The sequence below is a fragment of the Lutra lutra genome, chromosome 5 (assembly GCF_902655055.1).
Source record: "Lutra lutra chromosome 5, mLutLut1.2, whole genome shotgun sequence".
Taxonomy (NCBI): Eukaryota; Metazoa; Chordata; class Mammalia; order Carnivora; family Mustelidae; genus Lutra; species Lutra lutra.
Window position 1 is genome coordinate 42,254,064 of NC_062282.1, and position 25,319 is coordinate 42,279,382.

The following is a 25,319-nucleotide window of genomic DNA, read 5'->3' on the forward strand; positions in this document are numbered from 1 at the left end:
CAAAGGAACTGGGAGGCCAGGGGGCCTGGGGAAGCCGGCAGGAGCTTGGGCACCTCAAATTATTGTGAGCCATGGTAACAGAAGTCACTGAAGTTTGGTGGGGGGCGGGGGGGGCGGTAGGGGAGTGAAGGAAAACTTGAGGGAGACGGTCAAACTTAACAGAATATGGATCAATGCGTCCTTCTCGAGGTAAAGAAAAAAAAGGCCACCCCCTCTTTGAGCCTTCCCTGATTTCTCCACCTTTGACCTATGGTGTTCCTCCCTCTCTGGGCTTGCAGCTCAGGTAGAGAAACTGGAATCGCTGAGGCAGTCAGACCTGAGCTTTGTCTTTCTGCCACTGACATGCACCGTGGCTTCACACACAGTCTACCTTCTCGGGCCTCAGTTTCCCCAGCTGTGCAGAAGCAGGTTGTCTCAAAGGACCCGCCCAGCGCTAACGCAACGTGATTCGCTCCGGCAGGAGCAGGGGGCTGCCCGCATTGCTGCGCAGGCATCGGGCTGCTGTCTGGGGCATCGTCACCGGCTGCGGGCGCTTTCCTCCCGGCCTTGGGCTGCGGGCGAGGACAGCGGAGACAGACGTGGCGCAGGAAAGTGGGGGCGCGACCCCCGGCTCGCGCGGGCACCGCGCGGCCCCGCCCCCGCAGCCAGAGGCCCTGCGGCAGCCCGGGCCTGAGCTCCGCCCTCCGCCTCCCGCCGGCCTCTCTCCCTCCTCCCGCCTCCCTCCCTCCCTCCCTCGCTCCCTCCCCCCGGCCGGCTCGGCGCTGACTCCGCCGCACGCTGCAGCCGCGGCTGGAAGATGGCGGGGAACGACTGCGGCGCGCTGCTGGACGAAGAGCTCTCCTCTTTCTTCCTCAACTATCTCGCCGACACGCAGGTACGGCCAGCAGGGGCCGTGGGCCCGGGGCCAGGGGTGCTGAGCTGCGGGGGCTGCCGCCGCAGCCGCGGAGGCCGGGAGGCAGCGGTGGGCGCATTGGGGGGAACGGGGGTGCCCGCTGCAGAGCCCCCCTTCCATGCGCCTTGCGATGCTCTGTTACAGAGGCAGGGAGTCGGAGCCCCCCCACCCCACCCCCCCGCACCGCGCAAGCCGGAGCGTGGGGGCCGCTACGACCGCCGGGGAGGGTCTAGCCTCGCTCGCTTGGAGTCCGCTCCCCCCGCCAGCAGAGGTGGGGGGTTCCGCGTTTCCTTGGGGAGGTGGAGCAGCGCCAAGGTGTGGGGGACCCTGAGGCTGGCCCTGGGTGCCGGAGGCGCGCCCTCAGACTCCCGGCACTTGCTGCCGTACTTTCACGTGGACTTGGGGCCCGGACTCAGGAGCCTGTCCCCGTCCCCGGAGTGCCCTGGTCCTCGGGTCTCCCGTACCCCGCGTGCTGCTGCTGGCCCCCCGCGGCTCCCCGTCGGCGCCCGCAGCGCGGAGTTTCCTGCCAGTTGCCGGCTAAGGGCTTAGGGGGCTGCGGGGCACGTGGACATGCCGGCAGAGATAGCACCTTCCTGGTTTCGCTACCGGCGGAGCCCCCCGGGAGGAAAGCACGGCAGGATGGGGGTGGAAAGACTGTCTGGGGGCGCCTGGGTCCCCCTGCGGCGCGCGGCCCCGGTGCGCGCTCGGCGATGCTGGGGGAAGGGAACGCGAGGCGGCGTCCCGGGCTCTGGCTGCGCCTGGGAGCCCCACCGGCGACACGCGCGTGACAGGAGAGGGTGCTTTGGTGTGCCGTGGCGGGGGGGGGTGTGTGTGTGCGAGGGCGCTGATGTCTTAGAGACGAGGTGGGGGGCTGCTCCTGGGACAAGCCACCACCGAAAATGCCCGCGCTAGGCGTGCGCGCCCCCCACCCCTTCCTTGGTTTTCCCCACCTCATGCCTGTTGCAAGCATAAAGTTTGGCCCCATAGTTAGGGTTTTTTTCTCTGGGCGTCTGGCTGCGGGTGGCCGGGAGGCTGGGGATGCGGCGGAGGCGAAAAGGAGACCCCGGATGCGGGCGCACCGCTGGACGCGGAGAGGGCCGGCCGGGCGGAACCGGGCGCGGCTCGCGAGGGCTGGTTTGGTACCTGGAGTCGGAGCGCCGGTGCCGGCTCGTTTTGCATAACACTGGAAGGGAGGGGGAAGGCGGAGGGGGGGCGGGCGGTGGGAGGAGAGAGAGGGAAACTTTGCTTCTAGTTATAATCTGCCTGTCTTTGGGCGGCAGCAGCTGTCATGGGACCGGGTGGGCGGGGAGAGGCTTGCAAGCTGATTCCTAGCCGTGAGACGCGACTTGGAGGGGACGCCGCAAGCCGAGACGTTCAGCTTCGGGCGGCGACTCCCGGCTGGCGGCTGGGACGGCGCGGCGTGGCGGGTGTCGCCGAGAGGAAGCCCGCCACGCTCCAGAGAGGGCCGGCCCTCGTTCGCTGCAGACATCCATGCGTCAGGGAGCCGCGGGGCCTCGTGGTCGGTGGCGGGCGTGCTGGGGTGGTTTCGGGGCGGGGGCCGAAGGGCTGGTGGCGTGTGATCGCGCATTCTTCGGGCTGGGGGGGTAGTGTGTGATGAGCGGTCTGCGCGCGCGGGTGTGTGTGTTTGTGTGCACACGCCGCGCGCACCAGGCGCGTACCTTTACCTCTGACGAAACTGCAGTGGAGCTCCCGCGGCGGTCACCGGGCGCTGTCGCTAGCCCCGCGCCCACGTCTGCTCGGATGGCAGATCTCAGTCCCAGCACCACCACCGCCCTGCTGCCCGTCTCTCGTCCCGCGTCCCCTGTGCCCCCACTCTCTACCCCCGGCCGGCAGCCGGGGCTAGAGGGACTGGGTGCGGGTGGGACCGAGTTCCCCCTGCGAAAGTTCTGTCCTCAGCCCTCCCACTTGCCTGGGGTGGGGGGGCGCCAAACCTCTGGACTGAGACTCGCGTGAAGGAGGCCTGAAATAGCTGGAGACTCGTTCAGGGACCCCTAGCAGGAGCTGTCCGTTCTGGACCCTGGTTTTAACTCCATCTTTGGTGTTCTTTGGCTCACCGATAATTAACTATTTGTCCTCTTAGGCGCCCAGCGGGCTTACTCTGCAGGGATATTTCACCCAAGGAAACTAGAAAATTGGGTAATCAGGTGTCAGCAGAAGCAGCGCAGTGAAAGTTAATCTGGGACGTTTGCTTTTTTTATTTAACCACGTGACAGGCTGAGGCTCCTCCGGTGATCTTTGCCGGCCCAACTTGGGAAATGTAATTGATAGGGGAGCTTTGCAGCCACCCCTAGAAGGTTCATAGAGCCCAGCCGGAAGAGGACCTGGGCGGGCCATCACGTGCCTCCTCATTTTACAGTTGGGGATAGAGGCTGTGAGGGGTGAGCAGCTTTGTACAGGACCATGCAGCCAGCGGGTGACAGAGCCACCCAGGGCTCCTGACTCCAGGTCCTGTGTGTTACCTCGAAATAGCACTGGACTTGGAGTCAGAAGGCCTGAGTGGAGTCGCCTTCCCCACTCTCTGGCTGGGTGACCCCAGAGCAAGCCATTTTAACTCTCTGAGCCTCCTTTCCTCCATCTGTCAAATGGGGCTGGTGTTGCGGAAGAGAAGACCAGGTCGAGGTGGTGGGGGTGAGCAGTGCTTGCATGTGAGATGTCTGGGTGTTCTGGTGACTCCTCCTCCTCCTCCAGCCCCTCCCTAACCCTCCCCTCCATCTCCCCCTAGGAAGTGGTGGGGAAAGTGAATAAAAAGGTAATTTATTGTCTTTATCAGAAAGACTTGTCTTCGGTGGCTAATCCAGAGTCAGATAGAGCGAGGACTTCTGTTTAGGAGACTTAACTTTTACTCATTCAGGCCAAAGTTCAGAAATTCTGCAGACCAGGGATTGTGAAAGTTTCTTGGACAGGTTTGGGGCATGTCTCCCAGAGGACTTTGGGTTGGCTTCACCTTTGCCCAGCCTGTGCCCCTTGCCTCCAGTGCCCTCACCCCCCCCCATTCCTGCATGGCCATCTCGAGCAGGCCTTTCCAGGCTTGCCCTGCTTTCTTTTTCTTTTGGTTTTCTTAGTCTATGTTATGCAACCAAGTACTTTTTTGTATGTGAGTCCTATGGCCCAGTAGAGGAGTCTGGAACTAGAGTTGTGCCTTTTATCTCTTTGTGCCCCCATGGCACCTGCCACCATGCTGAGTTCCTTTGCTCAGCCCTTGGCTAGGCATGTGAATTACAGACAGGGGAAGAGGCCAGGGTGGCCCCTGAGACAGCTGGGCAGTGAGTATGGGTAGAGAGGAATGCAGAAAGCTATAGCTGTGGGCCATGACTTTGGCTTCAGAGGCCACACAGTAAGCCCACACTAAATATGGGTTGTTTGAAGTCACTTGGGACATCAGCCATAGATGCCCCAAATGTCAGAGTCGGCAGCAACTTTATAAATCATGTGGTCCAATCCCTTATCGCTGAAAAATACTTAATAGTAGAGTTAGAAACTACTGGCAAGCATAAAGAAAATATTGAAAATATGTAATCTTATCCAAAGGTAACCACTATTAATTTTTATATATATTTCCAGACTTTTCTTTCCTATCGATTCCTATGGATTCTGTTGGTCGCACAAAAATGAAGTCTTTCATTATATATTCATTGTAACTTGGAATCATACTGTTGTATTGCTTTTTTTCTCCTCCAGACAATATGCTGTGATTGTCTTTCCACATCAATAAATATTCTACTTCATGTCATATATCTGAATGGTTATATAGTATTTTATTGAGGGTTGAACCACAATGAATTTAATCAGCCCTTTGTTGTGAGTCATTTAATTTGTTTATAATTTTTGTTGTTATGCTTGTAAGCCACGTTAAATGAATGTCTCTGCATATGTCTTCTTTCCTTCATTGAAATTCCTAGAAGTGAAATTACTCTGTCAAAGGAACTTTGCAGGCGTTTGGTAAACACATTTCTGGATTGCCTTCTAGAAGGATTGTGCTAATTTACACACTTAACCAGCGTTGTGTGGGAATGCCTGGTTCCCCATAGCCAGATAACTCTTGATATTTTAATTGTTTTTCATTTTTGCCAGTCTGTTCATCAATAAATTCTTTGACCCTTTTGTTTTAATGTGCATTTCTTTGATCATTTGTGATGCTTCCCACCCCCCCCCCCCCGCCCCATAATTATGGGCCACTTAGGTTCTGTTCTGTGAAATGTCATGTTTGTGAATTTGGCCCATTTTTCATTTGGGATCCTGTCCCCCTATTATTCTGAAACTGGATCTGAGTACTCAGAAGGGGCCCCATCACTCAGAGAACTGGGCAGGTGGCTTGAACATCTAGTGTCCAGTTCCTGGGTCTGCAGTGCTGCTGTTCCCACAGCCCCTGAAGCCGGGGCTAACTTCTTTTCCAAGCCAAAGTTCCCGGCTCTGGAGGGGCAGGTGGAAGGGTAGCTGGCTACCCTTTGGCTGGCTGTCTTTGCCCACCCTCCACCTGTGTGAGAACAGGGGGAGTCACTTCTTCAGACCTGAGCCCAGAAGGGGACAGGTTTGCTGGCCTCTTGTACCTGAAGCAGGGGCTCTGCTCTCACTGGGGCTCCCTGGCTGGTACTGATGGTGAGGAAGAACCCAGAGAGGCGATGGCCCAGCAGCAGGGCCCTGGGGGCTCCTACTTCCCTTTCACCTTGGGGCTCTGCTCTCCCCAGCTGGTGCAGGCCAGCCAGAAGCTCCACCGCCATTGCTGGGGGATGAGTCACCCTTTTCCCTCTCTCTTTGGAATAATAGAAGGGATACTGGTTTGAGTCAGAAGCAGCCTTGCAAATGGGGGCTTGGGCTTGGAAGTGAGGTCATGACGTGAGCATTGCAGTGTTCACAGCTAGCTCCTCCTGCATGGTCCTCCACATTAGAGCTCCCTTTAGATGCCATGTGCACCGCCAAGACTTTTTGCATGGTTGCATTTTATCCTTGTACAGATTTTACAAAGTGGAGGTGCCACGACTGTTACCATTTTAGAGAGGAGGATTTGACAGTTTCAGAGAACTCATTGGCTTGCTGCACATACCCTACTTGCTACCCTGCTTTGGAGTGAGTAGAACAGCCAGGATCAGAGGCCCGGTTCCGGGACCACATGACTCCAAGCTCAGAAGGCAGGGGCTACTCTGTTTCTGTGCACTGTATTTCTAGCACCTCGAGCAAACGAAGGAACATTGCACAGAGAGAAGACAACTCATAGGCCCTCTGCTTCTTTAGGCCTCAGTGTCTCAGTCTCTGAAATGGGGATCAAAGGCACTCTTAGGGTTGAGACTTAAATGTATGTAAAACGAGGAGCAGCCAGTTGGCTGCTGAGGAAACTTGAAATTCTCTTTGAACGCCCTTTAGAAGGGCAGGATTAAGTATAATGCAAACTACCCTTCGCGCGGTCTTTTTTATGCAAAAAAGGGAAGCGTAATTCCTTGCAATCTTTTTTTTTGTAAAAACGGGAAGCATAATTCTTATTCTGTGAAGGTAACCCAGATAAAGTCATTTGGAAGAGAATGAGCTGGGCCATTTCCTATTTCTCTTCCAAGGTACTCAGGTGTCACTCATTGATGCACAATCAATTGGATTGAATGGCTTTCGGTTCCTCTCCCCTTCCTCCCATCTAGGTCCTTGTCCTTTCACGACTATGGGAGTCCTGCAGTTATTAGAGTGAGTGTCTGATGTCACTCCCTTTCTCACACATCACCCATGGCTCTCCAGCACTTTTACATTCAAGCCTAAACTTGAACCCTGATGTTCAAGGGCCTTCGGGTACTTGAAGTCCAGAGAGTTAGGCACTTTATCCTGATGGGTCTGCTTTCTCTTTGGGATGTGCCCACCCCAGGGGTGTCATCAATATTCTTCCTGGAAGTGTGAGCTTCTCTGTCTCCGTCCTTTGCGTTGGCCTCCTCACTCCCTTGGAGGGCAGCCTCTCCGGGTCTGCTCTTTGCTGGCTGTGAGACCTTTGGTGGGTCACATAACCTCTCTGCCCTTCCATTATTTAAAACTGTTGTGAGAAGTCCACGCAAACCCAATGGCGACTGGATTTAAAGCACTTAACACAGTGCGTGCCGTGTAATAAGCCCCAAATAATAGACATCTTTCCTGATAGAGGTCCCATGAAGTTTAGACATTTAGGGAATCGCTCGGGATTGTCAGGCTCCACGAGGGCAAGGGTTTTCATCTGTTTTTGTTCTCCGTTTTTCCCCCCACAGTGAATAGACAAGTGCCTGGAATTCAGTCATTCTACGTCCTCGATGAGTGAATGAGTGTGCTCCCCCCCGCCCCGCCCGAGTCCCTACAGGGCAGACACCACTCCTCCCTTTGTTATCTGTAGCCGGCTGTGTTCCTGAGACGGGGCAGTGTGATAAATGGTTGTGGAATGGCCTGGAATATGCCCCCCCCACAACTCCACCCCCACCATTTAAAGGCATTCATAGCTCACCTGCACTTGAAGCTCCGCCCCCCCTCCCCATCCCCACACCTGTCCTCTAGGGAGAGCCTAACACCAAGTGTTCTGCCTCTGACCCTCACGTGGACGGCGCTACTTCCTGTCCCTTTGGGGTCTGCGTGCTTTTCCCCTACCGCTCCGGTTGACAGCCCTGCGAGGGCAAAGAAGTAGAATTTTTATCCTGAGCTGACTCTGTGGTTACCCATTAAGTAGATGATTTTGGGGGCAGAAGAATGTTTTAGATGATTAGATGTCAGGCTCTCTGAAGAAGAGTTTTATGTGAAACACGTTCCTGTGGCAAATGCCCAGCACGTAGAGAAGGAGCGGCGGGGTGTGTGTGTGTTTTTGTGTGTGTGTGTGCAGAATGGTGTAGTGAGTCCCTGTGCTCCCATCACCCGGCTTCAGCCATTTTGGACGCATGGCCACTCTTGTTCATCCACCCACACACCGCGTCGTGTTATCCGTGACTGTCTTGGCGTGTATTTGTGGAGAGACTTTTTAATACTAGCACACGGTTTCTCCCTACAGCCAGGAGGTTGGTTCTGTTGTCCCCATTTTGTAAACGCGCAGGGATTGGATCCACACATTGGGTTTTGCAGCACGTGAGGGTCTAACCTGGGACGTTGGCCCCTGAGCTGCTCGGAGGCTGGCTGGAGAGGATCAGCTCCCCTCCTGCCTTTTCCAGAAGACGGTCACTGAGGCACAGATGGAGAAGCCATTCTAGCTGGAGGAGGCCCAGGTGCCAGGCTCTCAGATCCTTTCTGTCCTAGGATCAGGACTTGGGGGTGGTAGTGGGGTAGTCTCCGCTTTGGGGGATAGACAGGTGGATAGTCCTCAGAGAGACACTGTTGCCCAGGTGGCCCGGTTAGAAGTCTGGGTTCACAGGACCGACGGGAGGCGTCTGACCTGAAGCCCACAGCCAGGCGGGGCACAGGGTCTGTAGGCCCACGATGGCAGCTAGGTTTCCTGGGGTCCCCACCCTGCCCTTTCTTTAGTAAAAATTTCCCCCCACCCTGCCTGTTCTTCAGGGCAGACACTGATTTGCTGCCCAGGGGTAGGGTAGGAGACCAGAGAGACTTATAAATAGGAGGCTAAGGTCATTGATTAATTATCCCCAAAGGCCTGTAATTACTGCTTGGTCTTTTAGGTAAGAAAACAAACATTTGCTCTAATTATTTGTTTAGGTGGCTGAGAGGGCTTTGAGCCCTGGGGTCTGGTCTGGCTCTGCTTGAGGCAGTCCTGTGCCCTTGACACAAGGCTTCTTTGTGTCTGGAGCATCCCTCCTGGGAAATGGGACTCGGAGTTTGGAGGGCTTCAGGGCTAGTTGAGATGATGCCTTGTAAAGTGCTTAGGGATGTTCAGTCAGGAGGGGCCATTGTTAGTAAGAAAACCGACACACACCTTGTAGAGCCTGCCATTTATCTTCCCACTGAGCTGTAGGTCCTTGATCCTGTTGAGGCCCTGAGGTTTCTCGTTGAGAGTATTGTGTTTTCTCTCCCCCTGTGCTTCTGGGGGAGCTGAAGAGGAATCCCATCCAGCCTTAACAAGGACGCAATATTGACTTTTAGAAAATCAAATCCAGTTAGATGCTACTTGAAGAGAGAAGTATCAGAAAGTGGTTAAGAGCTCTCTTACCTTTGGGGCTTAACTGCCAAGGATTTAAATCCAGGCGCCTACCACTTACTGGCTGTGTGACCTTGAGCAAGTGTCTTAACCTCTCTGACCCCAATTGACAATGTAAACACCCATGTAAAATTGAGCTCTGGGGGAGCTGGGTGGGCCTTACAGACTGTCTGACTCAAGTGCCCTTACCTTGAAGTGAGGAAACAGGCTGGGAGCAGACCAGGATTGGCTTCAGATCACCTAGCCGAGGCACAGGACCGGACTTCGAGCTCCTGTCTGCGTGGGCAGGGCTGGCTCTGGATGGCAGACACTCAGCTGTCTGGGACCCACTGTCTGGGAACTCAGCCGGGCGAGCCCTGCTCGTCTGAGATGGATGTTCCCCAGCAGCTCTGCGGCCGTGTTTTTTCCCTGTGCTTGCCTGGCAGAACACAGCCATTTAGCAGAGGGAGAGCGAGGAGATGTTAGAAACCAGGCCCTGAGCAGTCGCGGCAGCCGGCCCACGAGTGGCTCCCTGAGGTTGCCATGGCAAACAGCCTTGGCAACGTGGCTGCTGGAGCCTTTATTTCTGGTCCCAACTTCCTCCCAGGAAGAGTGGTACCCAGGACACCAGGGAGGGCCCTGTCTTGGCTCCTTGACACCGAGGATGACCGGGTCTCGGTGCTGCTCGCAATCCCAGGCTGCAGCCCCGACAGCAGAAAATGTCTGTAGGCCCACCCTGCACAGCCTGCTGAGGCGAGCTCCTAGGTCTGGCATTCAAGGCCTCAAATGCCTGTCCATCTGTCAGTCTATTCCTCAGCTAGCGGGAGACCACACAACACTGTATCCCCTGCTGCAGGGACAGACCAATACCATATTCTTAACATGGGCCTGGGATCAGGGGCTGGCCTCAAGGTACTTGGTCTGGCCCTGAGCTAAGTTATTCACATAAAGTATTCATAGTCACAGGTCATCTCCAAGGAACCCCACTAGGTAGTCCCCACTCTTCTCTTCATCTCACAGTTGAGTTGGTTGAGGCTGACTTTGGAGGTCGTGCTGTTGTGCCACTCAGCAGTTCCTTCCCTGTACCAGGGGGCCACTAGGACTCCTCCCACGAGGTATCTGTCTCCTCTCCCCACCCCTTCCCAGCCCAGCGCCAGTGCTGCGGCCTCTTCTCCTTACCCCTCTTGCAGGTGTGCCTTTTCTGCTCTGCGATCCCGAAGTCTGTTAGAGACCTCTCGTGTGCCCTCCCTGTGTACTCTGTCCCCCTGCTGAGTTTAGACCTGCCCTCCCACCACTCCAAAGGGTAGACAGGGAAGCTGGCCCAAGGGGAGAGCTTTGACCATCCTGGTCAGGACTTTGCACCTGGCAGGCAGTGAGGAATCAGCTAAGGTTTTCATTAATATTGTTATTAATTGCAGTACTCATAGAAGACAGCTCACGTTCGATGACCGCTTGGTACGTGCCAGGTGCTAGGCTGCGCCCTATGGGGGCATCATCTTGTTAAGTCCTCAGGTTGAATCCATCCGGTGAGGTTGGAACTATGACAAACCAAAAATGAGTGACTTGCTCCATATCCCTCAGGCAGAGAGAGGCAAGGCTGGGACTTGAGCCTCGGGGCACTGTCTTAACCTCTCTGAGCACTCAGTCTTAACCACTGCAGTGTGGCTAATCCTGCTCGGCCCAGAGAAGGGGCTGGAATGGGGGCATGGGTGACATCTGCACTTGGCCTCAGTTGGGGCGGCTGGGCGGAAGTGATGTGGGATGTGGGAGAGATGGTACGGAGTGCAGGGGGCTCTGCGGCACCCCTACAGTTGAGGTAGGGGTGTGGAAGAGGAGTCGCTCTGGGGGAGGATTTGTGTGGGGAGTAGACATTTACTCTCAGGGCCCACTGTCCCCACCCCTGGCCTTCCCCACAGCCTTGGTAAATGTGAAACTCTGGTCCCAGCTTGCGATAACCTTTGTTTATGGGTTTATTCTTGACTGTTTCTCTTCTACCCACGAAGGACCGGAGATCGCTAAGGAAAGGAACCTTATCCATCTGGGTCGCCATCAGATCCCCCCCCCACCCTGGCTTAACGGCTGCAGGTACACCGTAGGCCCCCAGGAAATATTGGTCGACTGACTGTCTGAATGAACAAAATGCTATTTGCTCTTTCAGGAAGTTCACCAACCGTTTGCTTGGCCCCAGAGGCCTTTTCTCTGCTTGCAACAGTGCTAGGACATGTGGGTGAGGGGAGTTGGGGGAGGTTTTGTACCAGTCCCCACAAGGGGCCTACTGCCCTTGTCTCCAAGATAAGCGTTGCACACAAAGAAATCAAAGGCAAATATTTTTTGGAGCCTCCAGAACCCCCTATCAGAACATGCCTCCCGGGGACAGGTCTTTGTAGAATGTTAAACTGCTGTTAGGAATCCAGTCTGTTCCAGGGCATTGCTCTGGTTCAACTGGGGAAGGCCTCAGAGTCTTAGAATCTGCAGGGAGGTGTCTGGTCAAATTTTTCCACATCTTCCAAGGAGATTGAAACCAGCACCTTACACTGGGCCTTATGTCCCTTGCCCCTCTGCTTATTCCAGAGGGCCTGGGGTGGCTGGCCTCCACTCTGGAGGAAGAAAAGAAGAAATGCAGGGAGGTAAAGGATGGAGGGCACACTTGGGGACCAGTGACCACACTCTGTGCCCAAGAGGATTAATTAATTCGATGTCATTATCAATCTCGCCTGGCTCAGAAACCACTCAAGGACCCTATTCTATATAATATCACCCCTCACACTTCCTACTTAGGGCCAACTCACTCTTAGCTTACACACAGTTCTAACAGGCTTGGCGGTCCTGTCCACACCTCATGACTTCAGGAGCAGTAAGACGGTTCTGTTACTGTGTGTCTGGGCAGGCATGGGATGGGCAGGGGGTAGGGGGGTACAGTTCTACCAGAGGCAGAAACACGTGGACTGTAGCACTGGGGGGCAAGGAGGCCCCTTGTTGCTGAATATCCCATATGAAGTTACAAATGAGCTCGTGGGTCGTAGAGACAGGGTCATCCCCAAGGACAGGTACATTCTGTTCAGTGTTCTCTTTTGGAGGAAGCAAGGGAAAGTGAAATAGATTTTGGTGTTACCATCTATAACAGGAAGTCAGTGAAAAGCGGAAAGTTCCAGAGTTATCTACAAATTTTGCTTCCTGTGAGCATAAGTTATCCCCCCCCCCCCGAATAACGCCAGGTGAATAAGGATTTGGTCTAGCCATAACAGCTTTGAAAGTTAATGTCGTCTCTTAATGTGAGATGTTCTTTTTTGTATTTACAGGGCTGTATGGGGTAGCAGAAGTATGTAAGACTGGTTTCAAGAAATTATGTAGCCTTGGGGCACCTGGTTGGCTCAGTCGGTGCTACTCTTGATCTTGGGGTCGTGAGTTTGAGCCCTATGTTGGGTGTGGAGATCACTTAAAAATACTTAAAAATTGGGCGCCTGGGTGGCTCAGTGGGTTAAGTCTCTGCCTTTGGCCCAGGGTCCTGGGATCCAGCCCCACGCAGGATCCCCCTGGGGTCTGGCTCTGCTTGAGGCAGCCCTGTGGCCTTGGCACAAGGCTTCTTTGTGTCTGGGTTGTCCCTCCTGGGAAACGGGACTCAGGAGCGGAGTTTGGAGGGCTTCAGGGCTAGTTGAAGGCCACCCCGTCTCCCCCGCCTCTCTGCCTACTTGTGATCCCTGTCTGCCAAATAAATAAATGAAATCTTAAAAAAAATACTTAAAAATTACTTTAAAATAACATTTAAAAAAAAAGATTATATAGCTTTATGATTAATGAGAGCAAACTCTCTGCTTCAAATCTTAGCTGTGTGATCCAGGAGTTAGACGGCCTCTCTGTGTTCTAGTTAGCCAGCTCCCACATGGGAATACTAATACGTCCTACCTTCCAGGGTTGGTAGAACTAATCAGTGGTTCTCAACCATGAGTGCGTATCAGAATCAACTGTGTAATTAAAAAAAATAATAATTATACGTCTGGAGCTGTCTCAGCCTTGGTGAATGAGAATCTTCGAGAGCAGGCCCTTAAGTTTTTGTGTTTTTAGAAGGCTCCCTCTCATGACACCTCTGCTTTGGTCCTAAGCAATCAGATACTATTTGTAAAGTGTCTGGCATTTACTCTGTCATTCCCTCCCATCTCCTTTCTGCTTAGGCTTAGGCCACAGGGTAGCACTTAGGATACAAATGATCCAGAAGCAGATAGAAGCCCCTTTCTAATGACTGTATAAAGCAGGGTGGCTTCCTTATCTGGCATTTCCATTTATCTTCCCATCAAATTCTGCACAGTAGGCAAGAGGAAGAGAGTATTCCCATTTTACAGATGGGGAAATGGAGCCTCAGAAAGTGATTTGATAGGATCCTGCAACAAATCCGCTTTCACATAATTGCCTTCATCCCTGTATCTGTCTTCCTTGATCCCCAGCCACCTACCCACTCATGGGGCCAATTAGGGAGTGGGGAGTTAGGGAGCTGGAGGAAATCATGATTACTTCGAGAGGTGGGTGGGTTGAAAGAAGGAGAAAGGAAGGAGTTTGAGGGAGTGTAAACCATCTACAGACCCTCAGATTAGGGATCATTTAGTTTATCAGGATGCTTAAAGATCAGAGTGTTGTTCATGGTCCCAGACCATATGGTATTTAGGAGAAGCAGTGGGATTTGAACCCACTTCTTCTGATGCCCAGCTCGCTGTCCTCCCAGCTGTACGTGCTGCTTCTATGGAGTGGACAGGGTGTGGTTTGAGTGATAATAAAAGTAGTCTTTGAGTTAGTGTAGTGAGGTCTTCGCAAAGGCTGTTCCCTCTGTCAGGAATCTTCTTCCCAGGCATCATGGCTTGCTGTTCCCTCTCCTTCTAGATCTTCAGAGACATCATGTCCTCAAGAAAGACCTTCCCTGACTCTCCAGTCCTGTCCAGTTTCTATCCCAGCACCATGTTCTCTTTTTTTAAAGGCATACACCACTCCCAGATACTTTCATGTTTATAAATTTATACTTGTTGGTTGGTGGCTTGTCGCCCCGGTGGGAATGGAAGGCTCCATAAGGTCTGGACATCGTCTCTCTGGTTCCCACTGTATCCCTACCACCAGGACCCAGCACATGATTGGCACTCACTGAGTATTTCTTTTTTTTTTTTTTTAAGGTTTTATTTATTTATTTCACAGACAGATCACAAGTAGGCAGAGAGGCAGGCAGAGAGAGAAGGGGAAGCAGGCTCCTTGCTGAGCAGAGAGCTGGATGTGGGGCTCGATCCCAGGACCCTGGGATCATGACCTGAGCCGAAGACAGAGGCTTCAACCCACTGAGCCACCCAGGTGCCCCTCACTGAGTATTTCTTGAATAAATGAATGAATGGATGGATGGATGAATGAATTTGTACTGGCCACTGTGGTAAGCTCACTTAAGTCTCCCAGCAACCCCTGGAGATGAAGCCCCATTTTTCAGGTGAGGGACCTGAGGCTCAGAGGGTGAGTGGTGGGGCTGGGGGATAGAGCTCCTTTACTGATCAGGCCCTCCCCATCTGGGGCCAGCAGATAGGTGTGACCAGGGTCCTGTCCTGCAGGAGTCAAGCCTGGTGTTCCAGTGACCTCAGACCACTTTCTCCCTAGGGTTGGGCAACAGCCCTTCTTTGTCCCATGACTACGGGCTCAGCAGCACCCTGGGCCTCCAGCCTTCTCCAGCACTTGCTCTTTGTTCCAGTGGCTGAGGGAATGGGCTGCCTGGCTTATACTTTGTGGACCAGCCGCCAGCAGGAATGTGGCGGTCTTCCACTTCTGGAGGTGAGGGCGGGGTGTTCTGCACCCTGGGCAGTGTAGCAGGTGGGTCTAGAGGACAATGGTGGTCTCTTGCCAGAAGCTTCTCTCCCTAGAGCCACAATTGGCCCAGATTAGTGCATCAAGTCATGCGGAGAACAGAGTGGGCTCAGGGATGAAATGAAAAGCATGAGAGGGAGTAGGGAGGTTTAGAATCCACCCCAGAACCAGGAGAAAGGCCTCCTTTGCTCAGATGACCTCACAGTAAGTTTTCAGTGATCCAGTTGCGGGACAATGAGAGAAGGAGCAGTACCAGCTGGTTCCAGGGGATGGACTCAGCCTGGGGTTTGGGTTTGGGGGGTCAGCAGAAGGCAGACTTGATTAGTTAAGACTACAGTTTCGAGTCAGTCTGAGTGCAGGATCTTTAGCAGCAGAGCTACCTAGAGCATGTTACTTAATCCACCTGGGCCTCAGTTTCCTTACCTGTGCAATGGATCAAACTAAGCATTTCAGTGGGTGGTTGGAATGAGAAGGTAGTGATGTTTGAAGAGAGTGCTGGGCCTGGGTGGTAGTGGTATCAGTAGTAATGACAATCAGTGACAGATTGGTGGAGGAACCTGGAAGACCCCCTGGATTACAGACCGTAGGTTATCATTTGATGCCTCTTTCTTTTTCTATCAGCGCAGCAATCACTCCCTCTCTGTAGGAAGCTGGGATCGCAGATTTGCATAAACCCTGCTCCTTGGCCTGGGGAGAACTGATCTGCAGATGGCCAGTGCAGAGGGAGTGTCCAGACAGCCTGTGTGGCAGACGGAGTGTGGAGGGGTGAGCTGGAGCTGGCTGACACGGTGTGGAGGGGCATCCCAGGGAGAGACCAGCCTGTCATAAGGCCCAGCATGTCCTGCGGCTGGTGAATGATCAGTGAGTGACTCCGGGGAGACAGGACCTCCCTCCCCACAGGTGGAGGATTTGAGTTGGCCAGAGGACTGCTGGGAGGGTGAAGAGTATAAGGGATGGTCCAAGAGTCTGGAACCGTTAGAAGTAGGAGCTCTGAGATTTCCAGTCTGGGAAACTAGCGGGAGGCTGCTCAGGGTCAGGTGCCTAGGGCCTCCCAGGCCAGATGGATGAGCGGTCTCACCCTGTGGTCTGCAGGCGTTCAGGCCCTAGGCATGGAACGGAGACACAAGGCGGAGGCATAGCTTCTCACCTGCAGTCCTGACCAGAGGCCTTTGCCCAATAAAGCTGAGGTCCCCATCGCGGTGGGGCCAGGCCCCACATACCCACCCAGGTACTTGCTGGACAGGGAGAAGTTTGGTAACTTAACACAGTAAACCTTGCATAGATTTAATGATGATAATGATAGATACTGCCATAGTAATAAGTATTCTTATTCCTCTCATCACTATTGATTTTTTTTCAAAGATTTTATTTATTTATTTGACAGAGAGAAAGATCACAAATAGGCAGAGAGGCAGGCAGAGAGAGAGGGGGAAGCAGGCTCCCTGCTGAGCAGAGAGCCCGATGTGGGGCTTGATCCCAGGATCCTGAGATCATGACCTAAGCTGAAGACAGAGGCTTTAACCCACTGAGCCACCCAGGCGCCCCACCACTACTGTTACCCCTTTTAGCATGCATATTGCTGTGAAATTCTCAGTGCATTTCACATGCATAATCCATGTCCTCAGGAGGTTTTCGTTTCCATTTTACAGATTAAGAGCCTGAGGCCAGGGGTGTTGAAATATCTTGCCCAATAAGGTCACCGTTGCAGGAACTGGGCAGGAATGTGGGACTTGTGTCCCCCGCAAGGGGAAAGTGGACTCAGGGGACCATAAGACCCACCTGGTCAGGATGGGATAGTTTTAGAAAGGGCCTCTCAGCGCTTCCTGTCTGTGCCTTGTCTTAGACTGAGTTCCCAGGATTATTTTGAATTCCTGGAGCAGTGATCCCCGGTCTTCTCGGAGTTGCAACATCCTTCCGTGGTGTGATTTTGCAATAGTTGCAACTCCCCCAGAAAAGTGTAATTTCCATTGATTCCTCTAAGTTAGAGTTAAGGAAGAGAGTTGTTTGGAGAAGTTTGTACGGGTTCCTGGTTGGCTCAGTTGGTTAAGGGTCTGACTCCATCTCAGCTCAGGTCTTGATCTCCTGGTTGTGAGTTCAAGCCCCATGTTGGGCTCCATGCTGGGTGTGAAGCTTACTTTAAAAAAATTCTATATATATATTAAATAATTAAAAAAATTTTAAATTAAAAATTATATATATACACATATATATGGGGAGAAGTTTGTAGCTGGAGATCAAATGCCATGGTGACAGCATTGTACTTGGAAAAAGGTCTGGGTTCCATCCCTGCCCATCCCTCTTTGCTATGTGACTTGGACAAGTCTGGCCTCCTCTCCAGGCTGTGAGTTTCCCCATCTCTCCCATCTCTGCCATGCTGTGACTCATTATTTTTCTACTGTGGGGGCTGTCTTACCCATTCTGCTTGGGGTGGAACTGCCAGGTACTGAAGAGAGAGGGAGAATGTTTGTTCCTGGAGACAGATGGAGCTAGGCAACTGTCACGGTGGGCAACATGATTTCCCTACATCCAGTGAGCAAAGCCTGGTGCAGGTTCCTAACTTCCCAGGTTGTGTCCCCTTTCTGGGTGACAGGTGCTGACTTCTCTTTGAACTGCACGTTGGAAGAAATTTATCATGGGATCATGTGCCTTAAATGAGTGGGTTTGGAAGGAGGAGAAGGCGGCGGAGGAGGAACTCTAGGCAAGAGAATCCCCGATTTCCAACCTCCCCAGTGAATCATGGAACATTGGGCTAAGTCACTCATGGGGGTGGAAAGATTGGGCACAAAATTAAGGAACTTTGGGCCAGGTTTTTTTTTTTTTTTTAAGGAGCAAATTATTCAGAATCCTTTACTGATAGATTATATCTAAAATTGATTTCTTCCTTTTTTCCAGACTACTGTTTTATCCATCTTGAATGATTTTGTAGTCTATAAAATTGTCTTTTATCTCTCTTGGTTTCAGTTAAGAAATATTTTAGCAGGGGAGGGAAGGTGCCGGTGATTTCTGAGATACTGTGGGGGTCTGCAGACACGGCCGTGGGTGCTCTTTGAGGCTGAGATGGCCATCTTTGGGCCCTGAGCCCTGGTGTCTCTCATGCAAGCTCTTGCCCAGCTCTACCACGAGGTCTGTAGTTATTTAAGGAAAGCTCACATCAAGTGGAAAAAGAGCGACCACACTAACCATACCATGTGGCCAATAGGCAATTCAACACCAGAGCTACCCAACCCCCTCAGGCCCTCACCAGCTGCTGGATTTTGCAGCCGCATGGATTAGGTGACTGCTGGCCTGACGGGCAGGGCCATGTGCACACGCTGGGTGCCTGCGAGGGCAGCCTGGCCCACTTCAGCCCAGGAGACAGGATCTGCCTACATCCAGGGAGGGCTCTCTTCTGAGCCTCACAGAGCAAGTTAATGTAAAAGTTGTTTTTTTCAGGTCATAAAGGAAGCTAAAAATTATGAGACTTAAAAACAACCATTTTATATTACTATAACTCAGATTTTTGTTTAACTGCTCCATAATTTGCTGTGTGAACCTCAGAATGTTACGAAGAGCTAACTTCCTGCTTTAAAATTCCTTTTTTCATTTTATATTTTGTTTGTTGGCTCAACAGATGTTTTATATATATATTTTTAAATTATTTTAAAATATATATATTTATAATTCTTAAATAATGTATTTTAAAACATTTTTACATATCATGAATTTATAAATTATTATATTAAAATATATATTTTTCAATGAACATTAAAATTTTTTTACTTAGAACTTTTTAAAAACAATATTTAAAAAATTTCTAACATTTGGAACTAACTCATCAGAAAAAAATAAGGTTGCTGCCCTCCTGTAATCTCTTAAGAAACAACCAGTTTTAGCAATTCGGTGTGTTTAAATGCCTTTCAACCAAATATGAGATTATCTGTTTTAGTTTCATATAAATTGTATTTTCTTGTTCTGAATAAGCTGCAGGTGTTAATTTATTGAAACTTGAGAGAATACAAGTAGGCAAAAGAAAAAAAAGTAATCCCAGCACCCAGAAATAACCAGTCAAAAGCAGTGCCTTTTTTTTTTTTTTTTTCCCCTTTAAAGTAACATTGTAGGTTCCCACCTCCAGCCAAGCTGCCCTCTTTGGGCACACTTTCCCTGCCTTTCAGCTGGCGTTTGTGAGCCAGTTTCTGCCTGTGACCTTGAGAGGGGGAGAACCTCAGCTCCAGGCCTAGTGTGACTGTCGCCCACCATGTGACCTCTTTCAGCCTTTCATAAATGGGAACAGTCCCTGCATTGCTGTGAAAATGCACATATCATGGATTTCAAAGCTCTTTGCAAGTGTTGGAGGCAGGCCACAGTGACTGTCTTTGTTTTAAGTGTAGACCGTGTCAGGTTTGGACAGTATCTGATCACCTCTAAGTATTCCACAGGACCGAGAGCTCTTATCCCAGGATTTGATCACTCCTGAGGTCTGGCTCTTGGTCCACACGACGTGCGCCGCCTCTGTCTATCTGTACATTTGTTAATATGAACAGAGCACGATTAACACCCTTGCTGGTGTAATAAGGTATTCCAACCCAGCCTTCCTGACTTAGAATCTGTTACTCAGCTGGGCTGTTCGAAGTGTTAACTGATCCCCCTTGTGATTCGGGCTGCAGTTGGATCCCGGGTGAGGGGAAGGGATTGGTGGGGGTCCCTCGGAGCGGGCCCCAGGAAGATCCTGCTTCTTGACAAGTTCATTTCGTACTTGACAAGTTTCATTTTCATTTCAACATACAGCAGCAGTGTTCAGTGGGAAAGAGACAATAGATGTGCTTTTGTAGTTCTTTTGAAAAGGTAATGCTCAAGCCTCCTTGAGGAAATTGTCAAGGTTACAAATGGAAGGATCGCTCCTGTTTTGGTGTTCCTGTGCCCTGAGGAGGCCCATTACCAATTTCTAACATGTTCTTCCAGAAAGAAACCGTGCAGACACCAGTATACATAGGGTCTGGCTTCCTACCTTCATTTTTTTGCACCAGTGGTAGCAAGCTAAGTACATCGCCGTGCAGCTTGCTTGCTTCCCTTTATTTTTCTAATTTGTTATTATTTTTAAAGATTTTATTGATGGGTTTGATGAGAGAGAGACAGGGAGAGAAGGAACACAAGCAGGGGGAGTTGGAGAGGGAGAAGCAGGCTTCCCACCAAGCAGGGAGCCCGATGCGGGGCTCAACCCCAGGACCTTGGGATCATGACTGGAGCTGAAGGCAGACGTTTAACCGACCGAGCCACCCAGGAGCCCCTTTCTTCCACTTAATATTGGATCCTGATGATCATTTCATATCAGTATATTAAAAAAGATCTGCTTCATTTTTTTGCCTCGAATGTAGTTGATTTAACCAGTTCTCGGTCGAGCTTTGAAAGCATTCCTAATTGAGGCCTGCTGCTAGTCTGCGGGGAGCATCTTTGTGTGAGCGTCGTTTTGCACGTGTGTGATGGATGTGTGGGAAAAATACCTCCCCAGGGCAGTTGCTGGGTTAAAGGGTGTGTGCATTTAAAATTTGGACAGCTGCTAACGCATTCCCTTTCATGAAATTTTATCAGCTTTACATTCCCAGAGAGATGAATAAGAAATGCTTGTTTCCTCACACACCTTACAGCCTTCAACTTTTTTGATCTTTGCTAATCTTGTGTTTCTTCGGAGTTTTAACTGCCGACTTTCTCTCCTGGTTAAGAGTCACTTGTGTTTCCTCTCCCAAGAACTGCCTGTTGTGTTGCCGATTTTTTCCTTGATTTATATAGGTCCGCTTGTTTTCCCTCACTTACCCTCACAATACCCTGCGGTCTTCTTGGGCTCCAACCTCCCTCTGGCAGCCTGGTTGGAGGAGAAAGCCCACTGGAGCAGAGTTGGGATCCGGACCCTGGTCCTGCTACCTTCTCGCTGTGTGACCTTGACGGAGTCACTTAAACTCTGAGTCACGGTTTCCCACTCTGCAAGTGAGGATGTTAGTTCCACAGCGGAGTTGTTGGATGAATGAGATGATCAGTGTAAAAGTGTTTTATAAACCGTGGAAAGCCATAAAAACACAGTCCTGCATTAATATTCACTTAGTTTCAAGCAACTGATGAGTTGAGATTCCTGAGACTTTAGAGGCAAGTCGTCTGGTTAAACAGGTGGGGAAAGGAAGGCCTGGGGAGAATGGACCTGCCCGAGTCGTAAGGCCTGACCGGGAGTGGGGTCCTGGGTTGTCTTGCTGTCGTCGGAGCCACGGTTGACATGCGGTTTCTTGAAGAGCATTCTGGTTTTTATAGGAAAGGATCCCGACTTCCGTGGGAATGCAGTGTGGCTGAACCCTAAAAGGCTGCCCTTGAGAACTGAGAAATACCTAGATTGGACCCCAGTTCTGCCAGCTCTTTGCTGCAGCCCCTAACGCCGGGTGACTTCACTTTTTTGGGGCCGCCATTACCTTCTCTGCGGCGGGCGGCGGAGGGATTACTGAGACCGCAGTGGTCGAGCCCTGCCCGTCTGGCGCCTGATGGGACTTGGTAAATGGTGTCATTATCTGCTCGGCTTTGCAGGAGGCTTTGCAGGAGGCGTGGCGGCCGGGGAATCAGGGGGCCGGGCTCTGACGCTGGACACCGGGGTTCAAGGCCCTGCTCTGCCCTGCCTTGCTGTTTGGGCCGGTTACTTCACCTCTGACGTCATCACAGAGTCCTCACTGCAAAGCTTTGATTTGAAGAATTAGTGGACTTTGAATACAAAGTGCTTATCACGTAGGAGGTGTTTCTAAATCGGTTATGAAGAAAGGAGGACTTACCGAAGCACCCGGATGTGGCGGGCGGTGGCCCAGATGTTGGGGATGTGGCCGGAGAGAAGCAGGGTCGCTGGCCTGGGGAGCTTGTGTCCCAGATTCTTGTTTATGCTGATCGTTGTTCTCGGGCATGGTAACAGCAGTCTGGTCAGTGTCCGTAGATGCTGCCTGGCCTCTGTCTAGGAGATTTAGAACACATACGCTGAGGGGATCCGGGGATTTTCCCTGCTCCTATAGACTCTGTGGATGACTGACTTCCTACGAGACGCTCTTTTTCCATAACTCTAGGGAACTTGACTCAGCCTGTCCCCCTCACCCCCTTACAAGGGCTGGGGGCTGAAGCTTGTTTGACGTCCCACCAACCCTGGACCTGCCTTCCTGTCCCCTCAGCCTGGGTCTCTTTGCTTCATGCATTGTTGGGCCACAGGAAGCTCCCCTCTCATCCAGCCCCCACTGAAGTCCATTTCATGTGTGCCCGCCACTGGGCTTGGGTTTGGGACACAGCAGCGAGCTCAGTCCTGCCTGCCGGGAGCTGGCACGGGGCGGCAGGAAACAGATGAGATGATTTCAGCTCACGATGCTCCCCAAGAGAGAAGCAGTAAGGCGAGGACCTCACCCTCACCTCGATGGGGGTGTGTGAGCTCCGGCAGGAAGGGTGGTCTGAGGGCCCGTTTGGGTGACATTCATGCTAAGGCTTAGAAATCAGAAAGAGAGCAGGTTGCTGGAAAAAAAAGATGTTCTAGGCAGTGGGGACAGCAAAGGCTTGTCACTCCCAGAATGCACTCGCTGCCTGTGCAAACAGGATCCAAGGGGAGGCCATGTAAAGAGAGCTGGCGTGTTTGAGCATCTTTTCAGAGCAGGCAGTGAGGTTGGTATAAATCAGAGCAGGCCCCGCCTGAGGGCATCTCCACGTCCGCGTCCGGCTGGGTGCGGTGAGTGAGCAAATGCATTCTAGACAGTGCCTTGAGCTTCAGTATTTGGAGCCAGTAGAATCCACAAGGCCTTTGGAAGTGGCAGAATCGAGGCATTCCTGGATTCAGAGCAGCCCTGGCAGGCCCTCCTGACAGATGAGGACTTCCTTGCCTGCTCACCACCTCATGGTGTCAGCGCCCACAGCCACCGTCGGCAAAGTCAATTTCCACTTTTGGATCTGCGATTTAATGCCCCGCTCTGCAGAGAGCTGAGGTCAGGGAGCTAATTGGGGTGCTTTGTAGGAGGGAGGTTCTTAGAATTGGAATATCTGGGGCCCGGGCAGGGTCACAATGCAGAGAAACCAGCAGGGCTAGACTGGGGGCTGGGCTGGCCAGAGCCACTGGTAACAGAGCCAAAGTGACAGGGAATAACATGGAGGCTTTGCATTCTCTAGGATGCCACTGCTCTGGGAAGGCGTCCTGGTGCCCTGGGAGTTTCAGTTCTAGAAAAAGGCCAGATGGGCTGCTTGTTGTATTTTCTGTCCTGGATTATTCTCTCCCAGCAACAGCCTGGGTGGTGGGGACATCTTTCCCTTCCCGCCCCCTTAGACCATGACCCTCATCCCTCATCCTGCACACGTACTGTCTGTGGTCATCTCCAGCTGCTCTTGGGGATAGAACTACCGCATAATGGCCACGTGAAGGTACAGTTCGTGGTAAGGCTGAAGGTCACTCGGCCAACTCCTATCTGTATCTTTCTGGGAGGACTCTGTCTGGCCAGGTAATCCCGCCCTTGTTCTAGGTCAGAATTCACTTGTTCGATCCATTCATTCATCCGTTTGCTAGTCCACCTAATCAGTCATGCATTTGTTCCTTTGTTTATTTACTTTGGAGCCATAGTTCAAGTTAGGCTCTGGGTTGGGTGCTTGGGGGCACAGTCTCGACAAGGTAGACTGTCCACTGTCTCAGAGCTTAGAGTCCCTGGGCTGAGAAAGCAGCAGATCTGTGCCTTGCACACATCATCATCATCATCATCATCATCACGGTTACCCTTGTCACTGAAGCTGCATGTCAGTGACTGCTGGGAAGTGTACCTGCAGAGACTTGTAGTGAGCCCTGGCTGGAGGATCTGAATCCATGTAGGGGATCTCCCTGTGTTCCTGTGCCCCAGGCAGCTACTGCCTTTTGGGAGCTCATTGCCGTGGGATTCCAGGATGACCCCAGGCCGGTTCTGCCCATGGACTTGGGCCTACCTTCCAGTACCAACGGTGTCTTGTGTTTCTCCTACGAGTTTATATCATGCTTTAAAAAAAAATTCACCAGCTATTTAAGTATTATATATTATATATATAAGCATTATATATTAAGCAAATATATTTATTTTTTTGCATTTGACTTCCAGTTTTTACTTTAAAGCAGATATAATTAATTTGAAGAATTGGCTATTAATTTTATACCTTTTTTCACACAGTTCCTTTGGGTTCACATAAGGGTAGCTTGCCCTGCTTTGTTTTAAATTTTATTTATTTATTTAGAAAATATTTTTTATTTTGGGGCGCCTGGGTGGCTCAGTGGGTTAAAGCCTCTGCCTTCAACTCAGGTCATGATCCCAGGGTCCTGGGATCGAGCCCCACATCGGGCTCTCTGGGCAGCGGGGAGCCTGCTTCCCCTTCTCTCTCTCTCTGCCTGCCTCTCTGCCTACTTGTGATCTCTGTCTGTCAAATAAATAAATAAAATCTTAAAAAAAAAAAAAGAAAATATTTTTTATTTTAATTTTAATTTTTTAAAAGATTTTATTTATTTATTTGACAGAGAGAGAAAGATCACACAAGTAGGCAGAGAGAGAGTGGAAAGCAGACTTCCCGCCAAGCAGAGAGCCCAATATGGGGCTCAATCCCAGGACCCTGAGACCATGACCTGAGCCGAAGGCAGCGGCTTAACCCACTGAGCCACCCAGGTGCCCGAAAGAAAATATTTAATTTGTTTATTTATCAGAGAGAGAGCGAGAGCGTGCTCACACAAGCAGGGGGAGTGGCAAGCAGAGGGAGAAGCAGCCTCCCCACTGAGCAAGGAGCCCGGTTGCAGGGCTCCATCCCAGGATCCCAGGATTGTGAACTGAGCGGAAGGCAGCCCTTAACCGACTGAGCCACTCAGGCATCCCTCCTGCTTTTTAAAATATAAAATAAAAATTTATGTGAACATTTTTTATTACAAAAGAATAAAATTTTTATTGAAGAAAATAACAGAAATAGACACACCCTCCCAAAGGGAACAGAAACCCTACCTAATTTCGCTGTCTAGAAGTGACCACCATCAACATTTCTTTTTTCTTTCTTCCCTATACATTTATCCTTAAAAAAAAAAAAAAAAATTAAATCCTGTTGTCTTTGTGACTTTTTCACTTAGTGTTACATTGGATAATGTATTTTCATTAAGGTCTTACTAATCTTTATGAGGGTTTATGGAAGGTGTTTTCCATGGCCTTAAATTTTTTAACTCACCTGTTTGATGACAGCAGTGTAATTTTCCTCGTGGCTTTAGCTTGAGATTCTGTTTTGTGGTTGGTTCTGTCTTAGAGAGCCTGTTAAGTTTTACTCACAACTTCAGGCAAGTGTTTGAGTTCTGTTTGCCTCTTTATTTCTTGGTCAAAGTTGAAACAACTGTTTCTCCCCGTTGGCGTGCACGTCCTGGTCCCTGGCGTGTGCCTGGACCACCGCTGCTATGGGGGAGCGGGCGAGGAGGGAGCAGAACCTGCACTAGACTGCTGAGCCGACTTGAACTTGAGCAGCATAGAAAGGGCAGTTCAGTGTAAGGATGGAACTCCTCCTCCTCCACTTGTCCTCACAAAT

At 51.3% G+C, this 25,319-nt stretch overlaps 1 protein-coding gene across 3 annotated transcripts in view; it reads left to right on the forward strand.

Annotated features, from left to right (window-relative positions):
• Window positions 1–464: 464 nt before the first annotated feature.
• Window positions 465–25,319, forward strand: part of PPARGC1B (PPARG coactivator 1 beta) — a 110,716-nt gene continuing 85,861 nt past the window's right edge. The window contains exon 1 of one of the 3 annotated variants that reach the window (XR_007127356.1): window positions 465–874. Coding sequence is in view for 2 of the 3 variants with exons in the window: in XM_047729265.1 (XP_047585221.1) it covers window positions 797–874 (78 nt within the window). In the remaining variant the exon portion in view is untranslated. The remainder of the gene's footprint in view (window positions 875–25,319) is intronic. The other 2 variants (XM_047729265.1, XM_047729266.1) reach the window with 2 other exon arrangements.